The 20,129-nt window shown below is 44.2% G+C and overlaps 2 protein-coding genes across 3 annotated transcripts in view; one reads left to right on the top strand and one right to left on the bottom strand.

Annotated features, from left to right (window-relative positions):
* Nucleotides 1–4,517, bottom strand: part of LOC130519309 (proton myo-inositol cotransporter-like) — a 29,911-nt gene extending 25,394 nt beyond the window's left edge. Inside the window, exons 1-2 of one of the 2 annotated variants that reach the window (XM_057022645.1) lie at nt 4,244–4,517; nt 3,582–4,140 (exon numbers count right to left, since the gene is read on the bottom strand). In XM_057022645.1, coding sequence (XP_056878625.1) covers nt 3,582–4,113 — 532 coding nt within the window. In that variant the 5' untranslated portion in view covers nt 4,114–4,140; nt 4,244–4,517. Of the gene's footprint in view, nt 1–3,581 lie in introns of both variants that reach the window. The other variant, XM_057022644.1, reaches the window with a different exon arrangement.
* Nucleotides 4,518–6,924: 2,407 nt separating this feature from the next.
* LOC130519558 (mucin-2-like) lies at nt 6,925–19,383 on the top strand. Its single transcript, XM_057023100.1, has 46 exons — nt 6,925–7,036; nt 7,732–7,776; nt 7,861–8,086; nt 8,163–8,292; nt 8,421–8,484; nt 8,652–8,734; nt 8,836–9,031; nt 9,108–9,233; nt 9,317–9,437; nt 9,510–9,645; nt 9,732–9,809; nt 9,887–9,956; nt 10,028–10,165; nt 10,239–10,388; nt 10,463–10,557; nt 10,654–10,786; nt 10,906–11,149; nt 11,244–11,284; nt 11,456–11,544; nt 11,684–11,838; nt 11,920–12,058; nt 12,223–12,327; nt 12,467–12,661; nt 12,804–12,876; nt 12,952–13,121; nt 13,263–13,419; nt 13,515–13,622; nt 13,734–13,875; nt 13,959–13,987; nt 14,058–14,922; nt 15,091–15,159; nt 15,228–15,625; nt 15,727–15,930; nt 16,020–16,261; nt 16,337–16,523; nt 16,621–16,846; nt 17,189–17,355; nt 17,442–17,511; nt 17,601–17,710; nt 17,784–17,815; nt 17,917–18,067; nt 18,181–18,218; nt 18,508–18,615; nt 18,699–18,738; nt 18,830–18,938; nt 19,015–19,383. The coding sequence occupies exons 1-46, from the start codon at nt 6,988–6,990 to the stop codon at nt 19,196–19,198; spliced, it is 6,687 nt and encodes a 2,228-aa protein (XP_056879080.1). The 5' UTR covers nt 6,925–6,987; the 3' UTR covers nt 19,199–19,383.
* The last annotated feature ends 746 nt before the right edge of the window (nt 19,384–20,129 follow it).

Here is a 20,129-nt window from a genome sequence, read left to right as displayed (position 1 = left end):
CATTGCACATTTACATAACCTGTCGAGCACATTCAGTTGAATGATTCTCCAGATGTGGATGTTCTGTGAACAAAGATGTACGTCGGTGACTGTTGTGACGCACAGACCTGTGTTAATTTAAGAAACCCATTATCCTAGAGTCCAACCGTGTGAGAAAAGTGGCCTCAGCCCAGAAAATCAAACTTAATTTGAGCCCCGCGGTGCAGCAGAGAGTACCTCAAAGGGAACCGGAGCCCTCTCAAGCATTTATCGTGCTCTGAACCTCATCAGTGCAACTAAAAGTGTCCTGAAAACAAAGCGCATTAGCTCAGCCACAGGGCAGATTCCTGCTCTTGTTTGTGTGAATGTTCTCCAAACACAGCATGTCCCCTCTCTGGTTACCGCTACTCTCTTTTCAGCACCAAGGACAGTTTCCTCTCCTCCTCTCTAAAACACACGCACACACACACGCAAACACACACACACACACCAGCTCTTCAGATTCCTCGTCTGGCTGGGCTCAGCTTCAAAGCAGCGCCCACACTTAACAAAGAAACTGTCTGGTGTAGTGAAGTCAGCCGCGAGTACAAAGCTGACACTGACTGACTTGATCAGAGGACTTCAGCAGACCCTCCATCACTGGGCTGGAGTGCAGAGGCAGCCGAGACCATTTCTGCTTCCAAGCAGCTGATTGTGATGGAGGAAGGCAATTAGAGGCTAATGGGAGCTATCTGAAAATGGGCAGTGAGGAAAAGAAAGCTGCTGTTTAACCCCACATGTGTACTGAAAGAAGTAAGTAATATTGTCATTTGTTGATATGCTCATACTGGAATTTCAGTAAACCTTTATTTAAAGGCAAATTAATGCATGAAATGCCATCCACTAACTTCCTGTTCTCATTAAGCTTTGTTGGAGAAAGAAATTAGCGCAAAATGTGCAAATGTCAGGTCAAAACTGTCTATTATTCTGATCTTTTCTGAGACTTTGACATTTAAATTCCTCCATTAGGAGCCTAAACTCTTCATTAAGCCCACATATTCTAACTAGTTAACGGGAAAAACTAATAACTATACAAACCAACTGCTTAATTGCCAGGCCTCCTGGTCATAAATAAACATGATCACAATGAAATTTATTTCTAGCCTCTCTCTCTCTTTTTTGAATTCAACATCTGCAGCAGCAAGAAAACAAGGCAGTAAGTTATGATGGACACTCAGGGATCAGATGATGATGGCAGGTTTGTCCTTTTTTGGGGGCCATTTTAATCGTGTCTGTAATTACAGGCAGACGGGAGGTTCTTTTAACACCTGCAGAGAAATGGTGGATGGTTGATCCACCGTTGCAATTTTTCAGAACGGATTGTGAGGAAACAGCCAAACGAGCAAACAAACAAGCTCTCACCTTCACAAGGTAACAAACAGGATCATTTTTACTGATCGATTGATATGATGGCATTAAACTCGGTGGTATGACATCAATTTTAGAGTCTTTCACCAGGATGGCCATTCAAGATGGATTTTGTTTGTCAGACATTGTTTTCTCAAGATTGATTGTTCATTACAGACCTAATTAAAGCTGTGCTGTAATATTGGAAATCCCTGGGACACGCGTGTAAAGTATTGATTGGCCAAAATTACCCCACTAAATTATCAAGAAAGGGTGTCATTAAACCTCACAGGCTGCACATCTCATCCAGTCATAGATTCAGCTCTCAAATTCAAAGTCCCTCTAATATTTCAGCGTCGAGGGTTTAATTGAAATGGCAGGTTTGTGAAATAAAAGCCGGCTCGGTGCTGTCGCTCTGCAGAGACACGCCACAACAATCTGTGTGCACAGACAAAGGTCAGCCCTGTGGCCGAGAGCATGCAAAGACAAGGATCTTGGGTGCAGGAATTAGCCTGCATTTCCTGGTTGGACAAACATCACTGTGACCTTTTATTGCCCATTTCAGCGTGGAACTCAAAGGGCTCCCTGACAGGTCTGGCACAGGATTAAAAATCAGAGCTTATTAGAATCGTGGGGGGCTAATTGCATGATCAAAATGTGTTTCATTATCTATTGGGCTCAAGCGTGCTCCTCTTATGAAGGTGACTCTATAAGGGTGAAGGCAGAAGAGGAGGGGAAATACCGCCTGATATCGAAAAACCATCCCATTCATTACTGGGGAATCAGACAACACTGGCAGGAGAGACATCCTCGCTCGCTCTGGAATTAATGTCCACGCATTCATAACTGTGCGCCTGTCAGCCGCTGTGGCGATCTCAGTGAAAACCTAATTCACAATGACAATATTTAACGGACCGATAAAATATGGATGAAAAGCCCTAAAATGTTGCATCTGGGAGAGCAAAGGAGAGCACGGGGCCTCGCTGCCAGGCCTTTTAAAGATAAGGTTTGGTTAGACCTCATCAATAACTCATTTGTAGCGGAAAATTGCACAGGCTGAATGATCCACCGCAGGAAACGGGGAACTTAAATCCAGGCTCATCAAAGCTGAGCCAATGAGCGGTGGCTTATCAGCTGTGCCTGTCAATCACCTCCCAGGAGACCACGAAGGGTCCCAGAACAAAAACCCCCACTGCAATATCCCCAAAAAATACCTACATAAAATTATTATTCATAAGATTTCTTTCTTGTGCCCCAGTGATCATCTCATAAAACGTAATCAGATCTTCAGGGTTATGGCTCCAAAGGGAGGCTTCACGCGTTGCTCGGCCTGGAAAAGCCGGCTTTAACGGGCCTGTCTGTAGAGGCTGTGACTCACGAACAACAACAGACACTATTAATGATTTGGAGTCATTGAATACTGATCAAGAGGCCTGTCATGCCGAGGCAGGCAGAGAGTGGAGGGATGAAGGAGAGGGTGATTACACAGACAAGTGGCGAGCAAGTAGACTCCATTTTGGGGCACGCTTTGATGGGATCTCCAGAATCAACAGTTCCCCACCTGAGTCGAATAATAACAGCAATAAAGACAGACTTTCTGATAGCAGCAAAAATGAACCAAAGGATAAATAAACAGCGGAGCAACAACACATTCATTGAATATGTGGAGACTTGTTGACAGGTTCTTCATCAAGGAACAGTCACCTGATCTGACCTGAGAACTCGGCATTGCAGGCATTTCAAAAGCAAAGAGAAATGCTTTTAACTGGCCTGAAAATTGGTCAGTGTGTCATCAGGTTACATTTCATGATAAATCGTCCTTTGGTTTTTCTTTTCTGCTGGACAACTAACCCGTCCAGATCACAAACTAAAGCGGCTGCAGCCATTCTTGAAAGCACGGCTGATACTGGCACACGATGCAGGGAAGGACACCCCTTGTGGTAGGTTGCAGATTGCGCCTCTTCTTGAAGATGTATGTTGCTATGTGTTTATTTGATGCCACAGACTCAGGGGCGTGACTGCATATGCCACACTTTAAAATGTGGCTTAACTTGCCGATGTTCTGCCTGCCTGTGTTCCGCGCACCATCTTTTGTGGTTCCTAACTTCCTAATTCTCTCAATAAAACACGTGTAAAACAAAATGTTGGAAAACATTGGTTCCCACCCTTTTCCAGGTGATATTTTTTAATTGATCTGGGCATTAGGGAGAACCTACCGAGCCCCACGCCCACGATGAGCCTCCCTGCCAGCAGGACCTCCTTGCCCGGAGCAGTGGACAGCACGATTCCCCCGACGGTGAAGAAGAAGCTGGCCAACAGGATGCACACCCTGCGCCCGAACAGTCCGTTGAGGAAGCCGCCCAGCAGCGCAGACAGGGCGGCTGCAGCCACAGTACTTGATATGAGCGTCTCCTGCCACAGGGCGCTCAGCTCCAGCTCCTTCTTCAGCAGGAGCATGGCCCCGGAGATCACCCCGGTGTCGTACCCGAACAGGAAGCCCCCCATGGCGGAAAACGCCGCCAGCACGTAGACGAAACCGGGCGTAACATCTTGTTGGAACTGCTTGCGCGCAGCCCGCTCCAGGTCTCCAGTGGACGTTGACGGTGCTCCCGGAGCAGGAGCAGGAGCAGGAGCAGCGGCGGGGGGGGCGCCCTGGCTGCTGATGCTGGCGCTGGACGGAGCCTTGATGAGACTCCGCTCTCCCCCGTCGGTCACTTTCCTCCACCGCTCGCCCATCAGGTTGCTCATACTCCGGAGGGTGTAGTCATGGTCGCCCTGCTTCCGCGACATATGGCAAAAACAAGACAGGAAAGGGCTGCTGAGTCGCTTCCACTCAAGAAAAGAAGAAGGGAAATAAAACAGAAGCACACTCACGCACTTCAATAGTAACTAAAATCACGCCTCTCGGACTCGAGCCGTGCACGCAAAACTCTGAGGTCCGAGCGCTGCGGAGCAAAGTTGTCAGCCAGTCACATCCCTTTGGTGCTGATGGGAGAGTTGAGGAGGAGTGAGGAGGAAAGGTGACATCGGGGGAGTGGAGTGGAGTAGTTCGTCACTGGCCGCGTCGCCGTGACGCAAGGTAATGTTTCGGAAGCGGGTTGCGGTCGGAGTGCGCGACTACTCTGCGGCCACTCAGACAGGATGAAGCTAATTAGCAAAAAAGGGGCGGGTGTAATATAATAGATGTAACTTCGAACGAAGCGTCAGTATAAATAAATAAAACATGTGACTGGACAAGCTGTGCGTCAATTAAAACGAGGAATCAAGTCTTCCTCTACTTTACTGCGCCCGTATGCAGAATAAAAGGAAATAGGCTGCCCCCTGCAGGGCTTATGCCGGTACTACAGCTCCATTAATTCTCAGAGAAAACGTTTTCAATTCTTCAAACCGAAATCTGTTTTAAATTCATAATCTTTTTTCGAGAGACCAGACGCTGAATCGCCGTAGGATTTTATATTTCATTCTTAATATAAACTTTATCCCATGGAATAATAGCTTCTTTTTTTAAAACTTAACTTGTACATCATGAACACAACACAATTTTAAAAAAGCTTTCAGTGCATCATCCTAGTGAAGTTTATTGTAAAAATCACACTGTGCTATCACTGTCTTAAACATACTTCTATTATCTGGAAATAGTGCAACCATGCAACCAGAAGAAGAATGTTGTAATGGGACCACAGGAGAAGAAATGGCCCGTGCAGTTAAATAAATGTGTTGTGGTCTGTTTTTGCCTACACTCTGTGGAAAATAACACAGGACACATATTCAGTTTAATTGTCTGTCTGCAATCATCGTGGGCATCATTATGAAGGATAAAAGAACAAAATGGAGGTGAAAATTGTCACAGAAAGTCCTGAGGTTGTTGTTTGCCAGTATCCAAACATGCCCCCATCTCTGTGAACATGGTGCACGACTGCAGCCTGAAGAGACGTCGTGGCTGGAAATGCATTCGTGGGTGGAGGGGAAAATCAATACATGGACAACGATGTCAAACAAAATGGAGAAGGAGCGCGGGCAGATAATGGCTCGTGATTGATCCCATTAGAGGGAGGGCAGTAATATTCCTTGCACGCGGTGGGTTCACACCCTGTATCTTCAGGGAAATCTGCTTTGTGTGCCCCGCTGATAGCGAAGACGGAATTAGCAGTTTTATCATCTATTGACCATCATTTCTAAAATGAATAAATGTGACAAACTCCGATTCACTCAAGCCAGAGACAGTGCAGAGCCCCTCCTTCCTCCAGGTCTTCAATAATCACGCTCATTGTGTTCAATCGAGCAAATCACCACGGCAAACGGTCTAAAAAGGCACATTTAAAAAAATCATCAGAGTGGAAAACTGGACGTACTGGACTGTAACCTGTGGGCGGCATCAAAGCCGCGGTAACAACAAATGAAACAAGCGCTCCAGCCAGTGGGACTCTGTCAAGTTTGGGACCCTCACTGGGCAGCAGACATGAGATGCAACCAGAAGAACAGCGAGATGTCAACCAAGTCAAGTGGCAACCAGCTCATGCAGCTCTCACCCTGATCCTCACCTTGACCCCGACCTCGACCCCTGATCCTGTTAACATTACTCATTAATGTGCATTTAATCAATGTTTTGATCGATATTTAGAAATCATATCCACTTTTCATGCCCTTCAATGTATTTCTAGCGCTGATTCCCATCCAACCCTTAATAAGCATCTTTCATTTTGCACTTTAAAAAATAGCCTTTCCAAGGTTCCAGACTGACGTTCTGGTTAACCTTGGAAAGCTAATGTCTCCAACACAAACGCATGGGGGAAAACATTACGTAGTTCCAGGGATTGATGAAGCCTCCCGGTTCTTTTTACCACCCCAGCGATTATAACCTACAGCCGTCCGTATAATCTCCACCTGAAAGGAAACGTGAGTAGCTGCACAACAGCGTGTGGTGCTTTCCACCGCAAATAGTTAACTACATCCTGGTTCATGCACCCAAGCAACTTCCCCGTGCTCCTTTTTCTTTGTCTGCTAATCCCCTGTGACCCCCCCCCACCCAGTTCAGTATCTAATTCAGCAATTGTTTGTTCCAACTAAACATCCCTCTTATTTTTAACACGGGATTTAATATTTTACCAGTAAATTCCGATGAGAATAAAAGTGTCTCAAGTTTCAACCCCTCCTTCAGCATTTGTTCTGATGCGTGTGTTCATCCATCCTGACAGCCACACACACGCACACACACACGCACACACACACGTTTCCCACGGGAGTCCATATCAAAGTGATTAATTTTAAAACAATAACCTAAACATCCGTTTTCAGTTGGAAAATACACATGATAATGTCTCAAATATTCCAGGCATGAACGGTTGTTCCTGTTCGGTGCAGCTCGGTGATTCAGGTTAATTAATATGTAGTTTAATCTTTAATCAGAATAATTTACTTTCTGGTTTCCTGCTTTTTTTATTCAAATAAACTCTTTGTATCTATGCATATCCTCCTCCCCCCCCCCCCCCACACACACACCCACACCCACACACACACACACACACCACACACACACACACAGGATATACAGTATATAAGTGGCGTACTGAGGTGTGTGTGCAGCTCGGCCCGCTCTCCAGCAGCGAGGGATCATCAGGCAGGATGATTTCACCGCGGGGGACGTTGACGCTCTGCTTTTTACTGGTTTCAGGTACCATCACTGACTTCATCAGTCATTTTTAACAATTATCACAGACAAAACAGCAAAAGTTGTAGCGGCAGAAGTGACACATTTGTCTGACTGATATACGACATGCATGCACATGTATGGAGTGGTTAAACAAGGAATTCATTCATTTCATGCTGCATCTCCTCGTTGGAATAAAGCAAATTTAATGATAATAATAATAAACGTGCAAAGATTTAACCCTGAGGGTAGAGAACATAATTACTTGATGGACCAATTAAGTTGTTAAATGTATTTTCCAAATGTATCATCAAAGAAATCTTAATCAATTTTGAAAAAACAATCAATGCTAATAATGATGATCACAAGTTGAAGGTTCAGTCTTAAAATGTTCAGTATGAGAATAAATCATCCATAACAGTAACTTAGATCCTGTACCTCATGAGAAAACTGATATTTAATGCTAATTGTGTGATGATTAAAGCAACCGTATTGTAAAATCATGACAGATTTTATGTGTTAAAGCAAAAAGAATAAAATAACAAATGTTTTGACAGCTTAAAAATGTGGTAGTAGACATATTATATTAGCTCCTTAACTCTCTAAGCATTAAATCACAAATTTCTGTTGTTTCTCAAGTTTTTAATGTTCTTCACTTGTTACGCATTATTTCTATTCACTCTGTATTTAATTTCACTTTATAATTGTTTGCTTTTTAGTTTTCAGCGCAGGTGAAACAGCCACGACGACAGAAGCTCATAAATGTGAGTTGACGTATTTACACCTTAAAAGATATTATTTGCTTCCTGCTTTTCATGTCTAATGAGTAAATTTCCTTCTTTGTTCAGACACCTGCAGCACCTTTGGCAGTGGAGTCATCCAGCCCTTTAATGGTTCCAGCTTCTACGTGAGGTCGAACTGCCCCTTCACCCTCACCCGATTCACCCACAATAGGGTGGATTGTGACATCACCATGCGCAGAGGTGACAGCGGCCTGCTGGTGCACGTCGAAATAATCATCAACAAGATCAGGACTGTTCTGCAGAACGGGAGCATCCTGGTGGAGGGCAGAAGGTCAGGCTGACAGGTTCAGCATTTACCTGTGACGATGCGTTAGACACGTTATTTCATTATGCTTCATGCTTGCCAGTGTTTCACTTCCATACGACCACACCTACCAGCATATCTTCCAGTATGGCGTCTTCACCAAACTGAGGAGCTCTCTGCTTCCTCTGTCTGTTACCTGGCACAATGTCCCCGGGGGAATAGACTCTCTGCGGGTGAGAGCTCGCTTCAACAACTAACTTCTTTATATTTCACTGCTCAAAAAAATAAATAAAATCCTTGCACAGCAACAAAACATTAGTTTCCATATACTCTGGTTAGTCATTCATTTTGTGTGTTTAAGGTGGAAGTGGAGCAGCAGCTGAGTGGTCTCGTGACCGGACTGTGTGGAAAACATAACGCCACAGGTATCTTTACGATAAATCATATCAAGATATTTGTCGCGTTTGTTCCCACAAGCAGAGCTAAACAGAACTCTGTTCATCATGTCAGCAGTGATCTTAAATGAAGCTGCATGTTAATGAAGGGTTTTACATTTTCTTTATGAATGCAAACTTTATTTTTCTGAAACTAGCTCACAGACAGCAGCTGGTGGCCGAGAGTACGTTAGCTGATGATACGTGCCAAACCAGAGATCCTGCATTTGCTGACAATAAAGTATGTTAATGATCACAATGAACAAAATATCATTACATATGTCTTTTACCATATATATATCCAAATGTGTCAACTCCTTCTGTTCACATGGCCTCTTGAAGATATGCAGAGACTTCTTTTCTCACGCTTTGGAATGTCTGCAAGCCAGGACCTCTCATTATATCCAGCTCTGTAAGGAGAACCTTTACACCTATGAAGCAAACTCCTACATCGCATGCGCCTTCTTCAGAGAAGTGGTGCAGCAGTGTGGAAACAGCAGCCACATCTGGAACATCTGGAGGACTGAAACATCCTGTAGTGAGTGCTGCATGTGGATGTGCTGCCGCAGAGGTTTCGTTTGATGACCGTTGATCGTCGCTGTGGGTGTTTTCAGAGGAGCCCACCTGTCCGGGAGACCTTATTTATGCGGAGCAGGGGCCAGCCTTTGCTCCCAGCTGCTCCAACCCCGACCCTGCGATATCCAACCAGGATCTCGTCGCCTCCTGCGTCTGCCCGAAAAGTGAGCATCACGTGTTTGTCTCGTCGCTGCACACGTTTAGCCTCAGCGCATCCCAGTAAACTCTTGATTAATTGTTGTGGAAGATAAGCTTCGTAATGATGTCGGGGGTGGATTTGGCTGCGTGAGCGTGCCCAGCTGCCCCTGTGTGTTTGCGGGTAAGAGCTACTCAACCGGTGACACGAGGAGTACCAAGTGCCAGACATGGTAGGTGGACAGAAAGAGATGTTCTTTCTGCATTTATCTGTTCATAAATCTGCAATTCCGAACAATTGGCAGCATGTGTGACAGCGGGAAGTGGCACTGCTCGGCAAACTTCTGTCCTGCCACATGTGTCATTGAAGGCCACTTTGTGACCACCATCGATGGAAAACGCTACACCGTCCCCGGTAAATGTACATATGTAGCCTCCCAGGTAATTTTGCCCTCTTCTCCACTATTTTATTATAAAATTTGAGTTTTCTTTTCACCACGCTGACCTCTATGTTACATCTCTTCCAGGGTTACAACTGGACAGTGATCACTGAGTTTTACAAGGCGACTCCTACTCTCAAAACGGTTATTCTTCATCTGTTTCAGGTACCAGCAGAGCTATGAAACACGAGGTCAAAGATTATTGTGCACGATAAATGCGACGCCTTTGATTTCATTTGCAGGAAGTGTACACGTTCTCGCACAACATGGTGAAAATTGGAGAGGATAAGATCACTGAGCTTCACACGTCTGGTAACAGCCGAGGATGATAACACATATTTGCTGGAGATGGAGGTAACCATCTTGCATCTCTCTTTGCTTAGATCATGCTCTGGTTTTCTGGGAGTCCTCCATGTACGTGCAGGTCCACACATCACTTGGTCTGAAGATCCAAGTCCAGGTGTCGCCACAAATCCAGCTGTATCTGACCCTGCCGACGAACCACACCGGCCCGATCTCAGGTCAGCCTCTCAAATCCAAACTGGGATTAGCCCAGTTCGAGCCAGCTGTAATGGCCTTCACTCTTCCTCTCAGGTCTTTGTGGGAACAGCAACAGCGACACCAGGGATGACTTCACCACGAGCAGCGGGATCATCGAGAACTCGGCTCAGCCTTTCGCTCTGTCCTGGACGTTGGGCACTTGCGCGGTGAACATACCGGACACCTGTATCAACACAGACAACGGTACTGCCGAAACAAATAAAAATATGTAAGAACTCCTATCAAACGTTTATGGGAACCTTTATCTGTCGTGGCAGAAATATTTGCAGAGGAGAAGTGTTCGATTTTGAATGACCCAAATGGGATGTTTGCAAAGTGTCACCATCACATTCCGACCGATCACTATCATAAGGTGAGGCGGGCGGTCGATTCTTGACCTGCAATTAATTCTGCAAAGTGATTTACAAATCAATATGGGCTGCCGTCACTATGGTACCTGCATTTTTAGGCTTGCATCCAGCGGACATGTAACTGCGTCAGGCGTCTGGAGGAGTGTATTTGTGTTGCTCTGGGAAACTATGCCAAAGCCTGTGCTGGTCTGGGAATCTTCATTGGTGATTGGAGGAAGGCTACTAATTGCAGTGAGTTTAGATTTGACCAATATAAAACTTTTCTTTGATCTCTCTTGATGATGCTATGGAGTAATGGGCCATAGGTTGCTCATATCATTTACGAAATTGCTGCATTTGTTCTGTCACAGCTGTTAAATGTGAGAACAACCAAGAATTCTCCTACAACATCCGAGCTTGCAACCACACGTGTCGCTCTCTATCCGGGTCCGATCCTCGTTGTGGCCTGGATGATATGCCTGTCGACGGTTGTGGCTGTCCAGAAGGAACCCACCTGAACTTAGAAGCCACGTGTACGACAAAGGCAGACTGCTTTTGCAACTACTACGGTGGTACAACACCGCCTGGTCCTGTCGTCATTGACGGTCGACAGTGGTGAGCTAATCTAAAATTTACAGCCTTTCCAGTCAGAGGCAATGTTATTGATTTTTAATTAATAGATGTGCACTAAAGTTATGTGTTTTTGCAGCATCTGTGAGGATGGAGAACTTCATTGTTCTAAAGATTGTGGTAAATACGTCTGAAAACTCAATATTTTAAGCTACAGCTGAATCTAAATCAATGTGATCCTCATGTTTGGAGGCTATTAACTTTATATTATACTTTGCCATGTTTAACTAATACCCATATTCACTATACTGTATGTACCTATCTTTTGGTTGTAATGGCTGCAAACACCAGGTTGCAGGAATGGGAAGGTTTGTGTTCATTGCGCTGAGTTCCCAGTAAATACGGCTCGGAAAACCTGTGACGGTCTCAGTAAACCAGTGGTAAGGTGATCTTTACATGCAAACTTTATTGGGAATTATGTGGTCTTCCACTACTGCTAATGTCTGTCAACTGGGTTTATTTTTCATTTCATTTTGACCTAAAATGTCTTGTTTGAGCTAAACTATGATGAGTTTCCAGGAAGCCAGTGTGACTTGCGATAGCGGCTGCTACTGCCCATACGACCAGTATGAGGATCACCTTGGCAACTGCGTTTCTGTGGAAAACTGCACCTGTATCTACAGCGGGAGGGTGTTCACTGCCGGACAGAGCGTGAAAAGCAACTGCAAAACCTGGTAGCGTCATTATTAGCTCGTGTCTCGCAAAAAGTCAGCAAAGCCGCGACGCCCAGTATGACCTGTACTCTCACATTCCAGTATCTGTGGTCAGGGTCAGTGGAGCTGCAGAGACGAGCCTTGTTCCGGGAAGTGTCAAGTTTATGGAAATGGACATTATCAGACCTTTGATTCCAACTTGTACCGGTTTGACGGACATTGTCAGTACACCTTTGTAGAGGTGAGAACAAATGATGATATCTATTTTTTCTTTGTTCTGCTCTTGGGTCAGCCCTACCAACAACACAATACAGATTTAATCCATCATCAAACACTTGTTTGAATCTTTTAGAAGTGATTCTTGGTCTTCTTTCCTTCTGTAACGTGGATCTTTTTCCATTTGAGGATGCCTGTGGGACAAGAAACGGCACATTCTCCATCAGGATTGAGAGCGTCCCCTGCTGCGACGAAGCGCTCACCTGTTCTCGCTCTGTTGTCTTTGACCTGCAGGTGAACATCTCTTTCATCACACATCCATCTATATAAAAAAAGTGACCTTGTGTTTCCAATTTCTCTTTTTGTGCATTTTTAAATCTACTTTTTTGTTTTGCTTTACAACATCCTTTGTAATTTTGACCAAAACTCAAAGGGCATTGTCACGCTGACACTGAGCGACATGAAGGTGACCAGACGCCACCATGACGGCTGGACCTTAGGGAAAGATCTGCTTTATACAGTCCGCTCTGTCGGCCTCTACATTATAGTCTCAGTACCGAGCAAAGGTATAACGCTCATCTGGGACAAACACACTCGGCTCACTGTCGAGCTACAGCCACACTGGAGGGTGAGTGTTGCATTCGTCACACGACAACATTGTTATTCTGTAGCTTTAAAATTACTTTTTAATCTCTTTTGCTTTCATTGTCTTTTCAAATGAGTCTCCTTTGGCAATTCACATTTCATTTATTTCACAACTTCTATTCAAGAATCAAGTGTGCGGCCTCTGTGGAAATTTTGACGCCAGTGAGATGAACGACCTGCAATTAAGTGACTCTGCAAGTAAGCCACTTAATTGTTCAACACATATTAACTACTTTAACGAAAATAGAAATGTTGATTCGAACATGCTTACAGTGATTGGCAGCCCTATGACGTTTGGAAACAGCTGGAAAGCAACAACACCTCCTTGCTCAGACGTGACCACAGAGATATTTCCATGTGAACGTAACTCTTACTGTTCAGCCTGGGCACAGCGGCGCTGTATGATTCTAAAGGGAGACACATTCAAACAATGTCACTTGTTGGTATGCACTTTAATTCAGCGCACCAGTTTGTCATCTTCAATCACATTTGTTACTGGGTTGTATTAAAACTGCTACTTTATAGTAGTACAGCTATTTCAAATGTTGAGGTCATCCAGATTTGCATGTTTCCATGCTATCCAGGTGGAACCAGAGCCCTACTACCACGCCTGTGTGCAGGAGTCCTGCTCCTGTGAGTTTGAAGGGAAGTTCTTGGGTTTCTGCACAGCTGTGGCAGCCTACGCTGAGGCCTGCAGCGACCAGCTTGTGTGCATAAACTGGAGAACACCCGATTTATGCCGTAAGTAACCCTCTCTGTTTGACAATATAGCAATCAATACCTCAATCAATGCAGCATATTGTAAAGTCTTTTTTTGCAAAAAAAAAAAAAAATAGCGGTGTACTGTGACTACTACAATGAGCAGGGCCAGTGTAGGTGGCACTATGAAGCCTGTGGTGAGTCGCTAACCTGCGGCGACAACTACGTCAGTCACAAGCTGGAAGGTAACTGCAGCTCACCTACATCCAATAGATGCTAAATCTAGTTATAAACAGATGCATATGGGTTTGGATTTATATGTGCTTTAAAAGCTAGCGTGTCTTTTCTTGTCGAAGGTTGCTACCCTAGATGTTCAAAGGAAGCACCATACTATGATGCAAACACTGGCAAATGCACCATTCTTAGAAACTGCACCTGTTATTTCAACGACACTGTGGTTGATCCTGGATCTGATGTGCTGCTTGACTCTGTTAGCTGGTGAGTTGAGTCACACTGAGTTACCGTTTTGTTTTTCATACTTCCGTAACTAAATATTTTTCCTGCAATTTAATCCTTGTCAGCCGCTGTGAGAATGGGACAGTCAAGTGTCGTAAGTATGAATTTAATTCATTTAACCCTCTACCCCTACAACTGAGATCTAAGATTGTCTTCTTCCGTAGCACCTCTACCAACAACTACTGCTGCTACTACTATTTTATCAACAACTCCAACTACAGCTGCATCAACCACACCTGAAATTCCATCCACCATTTCTACAGCAATGACAACCACACCCAATATCTCAACTACAACTACAAGTTGGTCAACTGAGATTCCATCAACTTCCATGACAACAATTACAACTCCCCCAACTACAACTGAAACAGGGTCATCCATACCTTCCACTACGTCTACAGCAATGACAACCACACCCAATATCTCAAGTACAACTACAAGTTGGTCAACTGAGATTCCATCAACTTCCATGACAACAATTACAACTCCCCCAACTACAACTGAAACAGAGTCATCCATACCTTCCACTATGTCTACAGCAATGACAACAACACCCAATATCTCAACTACAACTACAAGTTGGTCAACTGAGATTCCATCAACTTCCATGACAACAATTACAACTCCCCCAACTACAACTGAAACAGAGTCATCCATACCTTCCACTACGTCTACAGCAATGACAACCACACCCAATATCTCAATTACAACTACAAGTTGGTCAACTGAGATTCCATCAACTTCCATGACAACAATTACAACTCCCCCAACTACAACTGAAACAGAGTCATCCATACCTTCCACTATGTCTACAGCAATGACAACAACACCCAATATCTCAACTACAACTACAAGTTGGTCAACTGAGATTCCATCAACTTCCATGACAACAATTACAACTCCCCCAACTACAACTGAAACAGAGTCATCCATACCTTCCACTACGTCTACAGCAATGACAACCACACCCAATATCTCAACTACAACTACAAGTGGTCAACTGAGATTCCATCAACTTCCATGGCAACAATAACAACTCCCCCAACTACAACTGAAACAGAGTCATCCATACCTTCCACTATGTCTACAGCAATGACAACCACACCCAATATCTCAACTACAACTACAAATTGGTCAACTGAGATTCCATCAACTTCCATGACAACAATACAACTCCCCCAACTACAACTGAAACAGAGTCATCCATACCTTCCACTACATCTACAGCAATGACAACAACACCCAATATCTCAACTACAACTACAAGTTGGTCAACTGAGATTCCATCAACTTCCATGACAACAATACAACTCCCCCAACTACAACTGAAACAGAGTTATCCATACCTTCCACTACGTCTACAGCAATGACAACCACACCAATATCTCAACTACAACTACAAATTGGTCAACTGAGATTCCATCAACTTCCATGGCAACAATAACAACTCCCCCAACTACAACTGAAACAGAGTCATCCATACCTTCCACTACATCTACAGCAATGACAACAACACCCAATATCTCAACTACAACTACAAGTTGGTCAACTGAGATTCCATCAACTTCCATGGCAACAATTACAACTCCCCCAATTACAACTGAAACAGAGTCATCCATACCTTCCACCATCGAGACCAGATACACTACTCCGACCACTTCGGCGACCTCCAAATCAGCAAGTACGTTCGGAGTCACAACGGAGTCAACTACAGCTATACAGTCGACCACGGGTAGGGTAGACCATGCCTTTGTTTCGAATATGCAAATCCCTAAATTACTTGCTCAGCACATTTATTGTCCTAAATTTTCTGTATTCCATTGTAATGTTTAGCAAAGTGTGAGTGTGTTGATCTCAAGAACAAAAGAAGGTGGGTCTGCGGTCAGAATTGGACCGAAGACTGTTTTAATAAAGTGTGTAAAAATGAGACGATAGAGTCGACTCAAGTGAGTTGCCCAAAGATGACAATTCCCAGTTGCCCCAGACAACGGGCTACAAAAGTCTCAGATGGATGCTGTGAAACATGGAAATGTGACTGTAAGTATGTCGACCCCCGCCCCTGTAGACCTAATGCTGTTACCTAAGGAACACAAAAATCTGATATCATCTGTTTTTGTTGCTTCTAGGTCAATGTGAGGTATATGGGGACCCCCACTACATATCTTTCCAAGGTGTACCCTTTGATTTCCTGGAAGATTGTACCTATGTACTGGTGGAAGAGCGGTTACCACGACGTCATCTGACCATTGCTGTGGACAACTACTTCTGCATACCAGGCCTCGACGGCTCTTGTGCAAAGAGCATTATATTGAAATATAAGAACAATACTGCCTCACTCAGAATTGACCCTCAATTGTTTACAGTAAAGGTGAAATAAAAGAGAACTTTATAAATAATACTGTTATTTTCTGAAACTAATGATGCATTATTTAATCTGTCACAGGCCACTTTAAATAATGAGACCATAAAGCCCCCATATAAGGAGGATGGATATTCATTTGAAACCACAGGTTACATTGTGTCCATTCACCTCCCAGAGATCCGATCTTATGTGTCCTTAAGTCCATCCTGGACAGTGGTGGTCAGTCTGGCCATGGAACACTTCCTCAACAACACCCAAGGACAATGTGGTGAGTAATGGGGAAAAAAGTAGATTAAAGACTCAATGCAAACGTGTGCCTCCTTTTTTAAGGGTAGATCCTTGCATCACCATCACATTCTTTCCAGGGGTGTGTGGTGTTGGCTCATGCATCCGCAAAGGAGGGCCAATGGAAGAGGACGGCTGCTGTGATAAGACGGCCTACGACTGGGTGTACGATGACCCCATGAAACCAGCCTGTTTTTCTGCACCGAGAAATGTACCTTGTCACTCCAGCACGCCAGTGCCCACGACCAGCCACACTACTACCACCTCCTGCCCTGCGATGGCCCTGTGTGAGCTCTTAGACCACCCGTAAGTACACACACACACACACACACACACACACACACACACACACACACACACACACACTTGCACTTCTATCTTTGTGAGGACTTTCTTAGACATAATGCATTCCTCAAATCCAAAATCTCTTAACAATCCCTAAACTGGATCTTAAAACCATGTCTTAACCCTCAAAACAGTCCTTTTAAGTCACAAGGACCGGTAAAAATGCTCTCATATCCTAAAAATGTCTTCTCTTTGCTATTTTGGAACTTGTTATATATGGTATATAGCAGGTACAAGAACACATCCACACAAATACTCATTAAACGTTATGTAAGAAAAACATATTTGGTCTTTTTTCCCCAGGGTCTTCTCAAATTGCAGCAAGCATGTGAATCTAATCCAAACAAAGAACAACTGTAGATTTGATTCATGCAGAACCGGTGTCTGCTCCTCACTGGAACAAGCTGCGGAAGAATGCAAGAAGGCAGGATTCTGCATCAGCTGGAGAGAGCTGACGAGTGGACGCTGCAGTACCTACATTTTAGCTGCTATGTTGCCTCTGTGTCTCACTGATTTCTTCCTGAAACAACATTCTCTTTTCTTATTTGTGTTTCAGATCTGACGTGTGCGAAAGGCCTTGTACATGACGAATGTCGCTTCAAGCTGGATGACTTCTGTTATAGAGGGTTTGTTAAATCTATCTGGTTGTGACTCAATGTTCAAGGAAAGAAAGAAAGAACTCTCAGGGTTTTAACCTTTTTTAATCTCTGCACAGTGCACTGATTCCTGGAGCCTCCCTGGAGCACCAGAGCACTGGTTGTTTTTGTCCCAGCGGCCAATTCAGGGCTGGAAATCACTCAGACGTCTGTGTTTCTGAATGTCACTGTGAGTGAAACGCATATAGAACAGAATAATACTGAATAAATGTTATTGCTTATTGTCTTTTTCCATCCATCAGACTGCACAGGGCCCCTTGGTGAGCCCAAAAAGGTAAAGAGATTTTCCCTGGTTAGAGCAGAAACTGTAATATTTGCAATTTAGACCCTGTTTAGAGAATACTAATTTCTACTCTTTATTTTCTACTCTTCCAGCCAGGTGAGGTGTGGCAGTCTAACTGTCACCTGTGTACGTGTAACGAAAAGACCCAGAGCGAGGAGTGTGTTGAAAGACCTCCCGTGACACCAGTTTGTAGCCCCGGCACCGTGTTGGTCAACACATCTTGCTGTGGGGATCCAATCTGTGGTAAACATTAGTGCTGCACATGAATTTATGAAAGTCAAAGTTGCAATTCTGTGTTTTCTCTTCCCTGACACCCTCACATAAATGGCCTGTATTATCCATGCTCTATTTTCCAGTTGAAAAGACCTGCAGTTTTAATGGAAAAACGTACAAGGTATGTGGCACAAGCAGGTTACAGGGATATGAGACTGAGCTAAAGGCTAAAGCACCAAGAGTCAAGGTCCCTCATTTATTGTGTTCACTCTCAAAGCAAACACTATATCATTGCCAATGAGTATTCCTGCTGCATTCTTAGTCTAAAGATTTAAATTCTCATGTAATCTGTGATAGCTAACTAACCTTGCTTCTGAGACAAGCAGCATAACCGTAAACTAAGAACTTTAACAGCGGGCAGAGATTTAGCTGGAATATTGCGTCGCATGTTCATTTACTTCCATGTGCAGATGGGAGACGGGTGGTGGGAGGCTGAGCAGCCCTGCATGTCCTTCAGCTGCAGCAACGAAGGTATTCAGACGGTCACTAAGGTCTGTCCCGCAGAAAACTGTCAGGAGGTACTGAACCCTTCTACTGCAGCTACTACAGTTACACAATACTTGACGTGCGACGTCGTACTGACTGACTTTTGTGACACCAGGAGGATAGGATCTGGGATCATCAACACTGCTGCTTTACATGTAAGTCCAATCAAAACCTGTGAAAACTGGAAGACATGTTTGATCATCATTGGTTGAGTAAGGGGGGAAAGATGATACACTGGTGTTACAGGCAACCAGAGCTGTGCACCAAAGCTGACCAGCATGAACGTCACCGTCGGCAACTGTAGCAGCGTCGCACTGATGCCTGTGTGTCAGGGTCAGTGTGCGTCGGGGCAGAGGTGAGATGGAGACAGCAACATCACAGAATCTCATTTCACATGGATTTCTTACCCGCCCGGGGTCCCTGTGGCTCAGCAGGGTCGTGTTTGACGGCAACCTGCAGGTGGAGCAGACACACCAGAGCTGCCAGAAGCGAAGATCCGAGAGGAGACATTTAACCCTGCAGTGCCTGGACCTCACGAGCAGAACATACCTCTATGAGCATATCACCGCGTGTGACTGCAGAGACTGTGTTGCTGCTGAGACTCCTGCAGGGTAACCGGAGTCACCATTCAAATCCAATCAGTTTGGGCTTTTAACAGACTGAATTATTCAAAAGAACATTTAGTGCCTAATTTTTTTTTCCAACTAAATAATAAAAACACTAAAAATTTTAATGGAGAAAATCCTCACTCTCTTTATCTAAATCAATTACAACAGAAATAAAGTATATCGCTGACTGATTCTCAGGCCTTTGTGTATTTTTCGTGAGCATATCCAAATTAAATTTCCTCATTTTGTACTTGTTCATGCTGCTTCAAAGTTGCCCCCCCCCCCCCGTTTGGGAGCCTCACTGGTGTTTGTGATGTAAGGTTAAAGACCTCAGTGCTGCACAATCAGGGTCATTCATGTCTTATGTGACTCAGATAAATGACATAACTGATTAATTTAGCTGCTGCTTATATTGACTTTATCCTATTAATTTCCTTTTTCATGTTTAATCAGATTCTATGACAACATTGCAGACCTGCGTAAATGATCTTCTTAGCTTGTCTCAGTAATAACGTTTTATACGATGCGTTTAGATGCACAATATGATCCACCTTCTTATAAGCATCTCTGCATATATGCACAGTGCATATTACCACAGCAGCATATCCACTTTATAACAGTGGTTATAAACAGTGCTTCCTTTCACAGATGAAAAAAAGTCCCGTTAATAATAATTCCGTCAACTCTGTGTGAGGTGCCATTAGGGGAGATTTATGTTGGATTTTGTAAAATCCAACAATTTTGTGTTGAAAACGCTGTGAAAAAGCTATTGTTACGTGCCATCAATAGGACAGGAAGACTTTGAAGAGGCCTTGTAAACACGCAGCTTGACAAAAAGCTGAATTTCTCCAGACGAGGAAGCCATTTCATTCTTTGAAAACCGCCAACTAACAGAAACAAGCAGGCTGGTAAAATAAGCTTTGGCCTGCTTCACCCTG

The sequence above is a fragment of the Takifugu flavidus genome, chromosome 22 (assembly GCF_003711565.1).
Source record: "Takifugu flavidus isolate HTHZ2018 chromosome 22, ASM371156v2, whole genome shotgun sequence".
NCBI lineage: Eukaryota > Metazoa > Chordata > Actinopteri > Tetraodontiformes > Tetraodontidae > Takifugu > Takifugu flavidus.
Note: the sequence above shows the minus strand (reverse complement) of the source record. Positions and strands in the feature narration are given on the sequence as shown.

Coding starts and splice junctions, on each gene's coding strand:
- LOC130519558 (XM_057023100.1), top strand. CDS start 6,988: ATGATTTCACCGCGGGGGACGTTGACGCTCTGCTTTTTACTGGTTTCA. Junction 9,234..9,316: donor CTCCTGCGTCTGCCCGAAAA/GTGAGCATCACG, acceptor TTGTTGTGGAAG/ATAAGCTTCGTAATGATGTC. Junction 13,122..13,262: donor TCAAACAATGTCACTTGTTG/GTATGCACTTTA, acceptor CATGCTATCCAG/GTGGAACCAGAGCCCTACTA.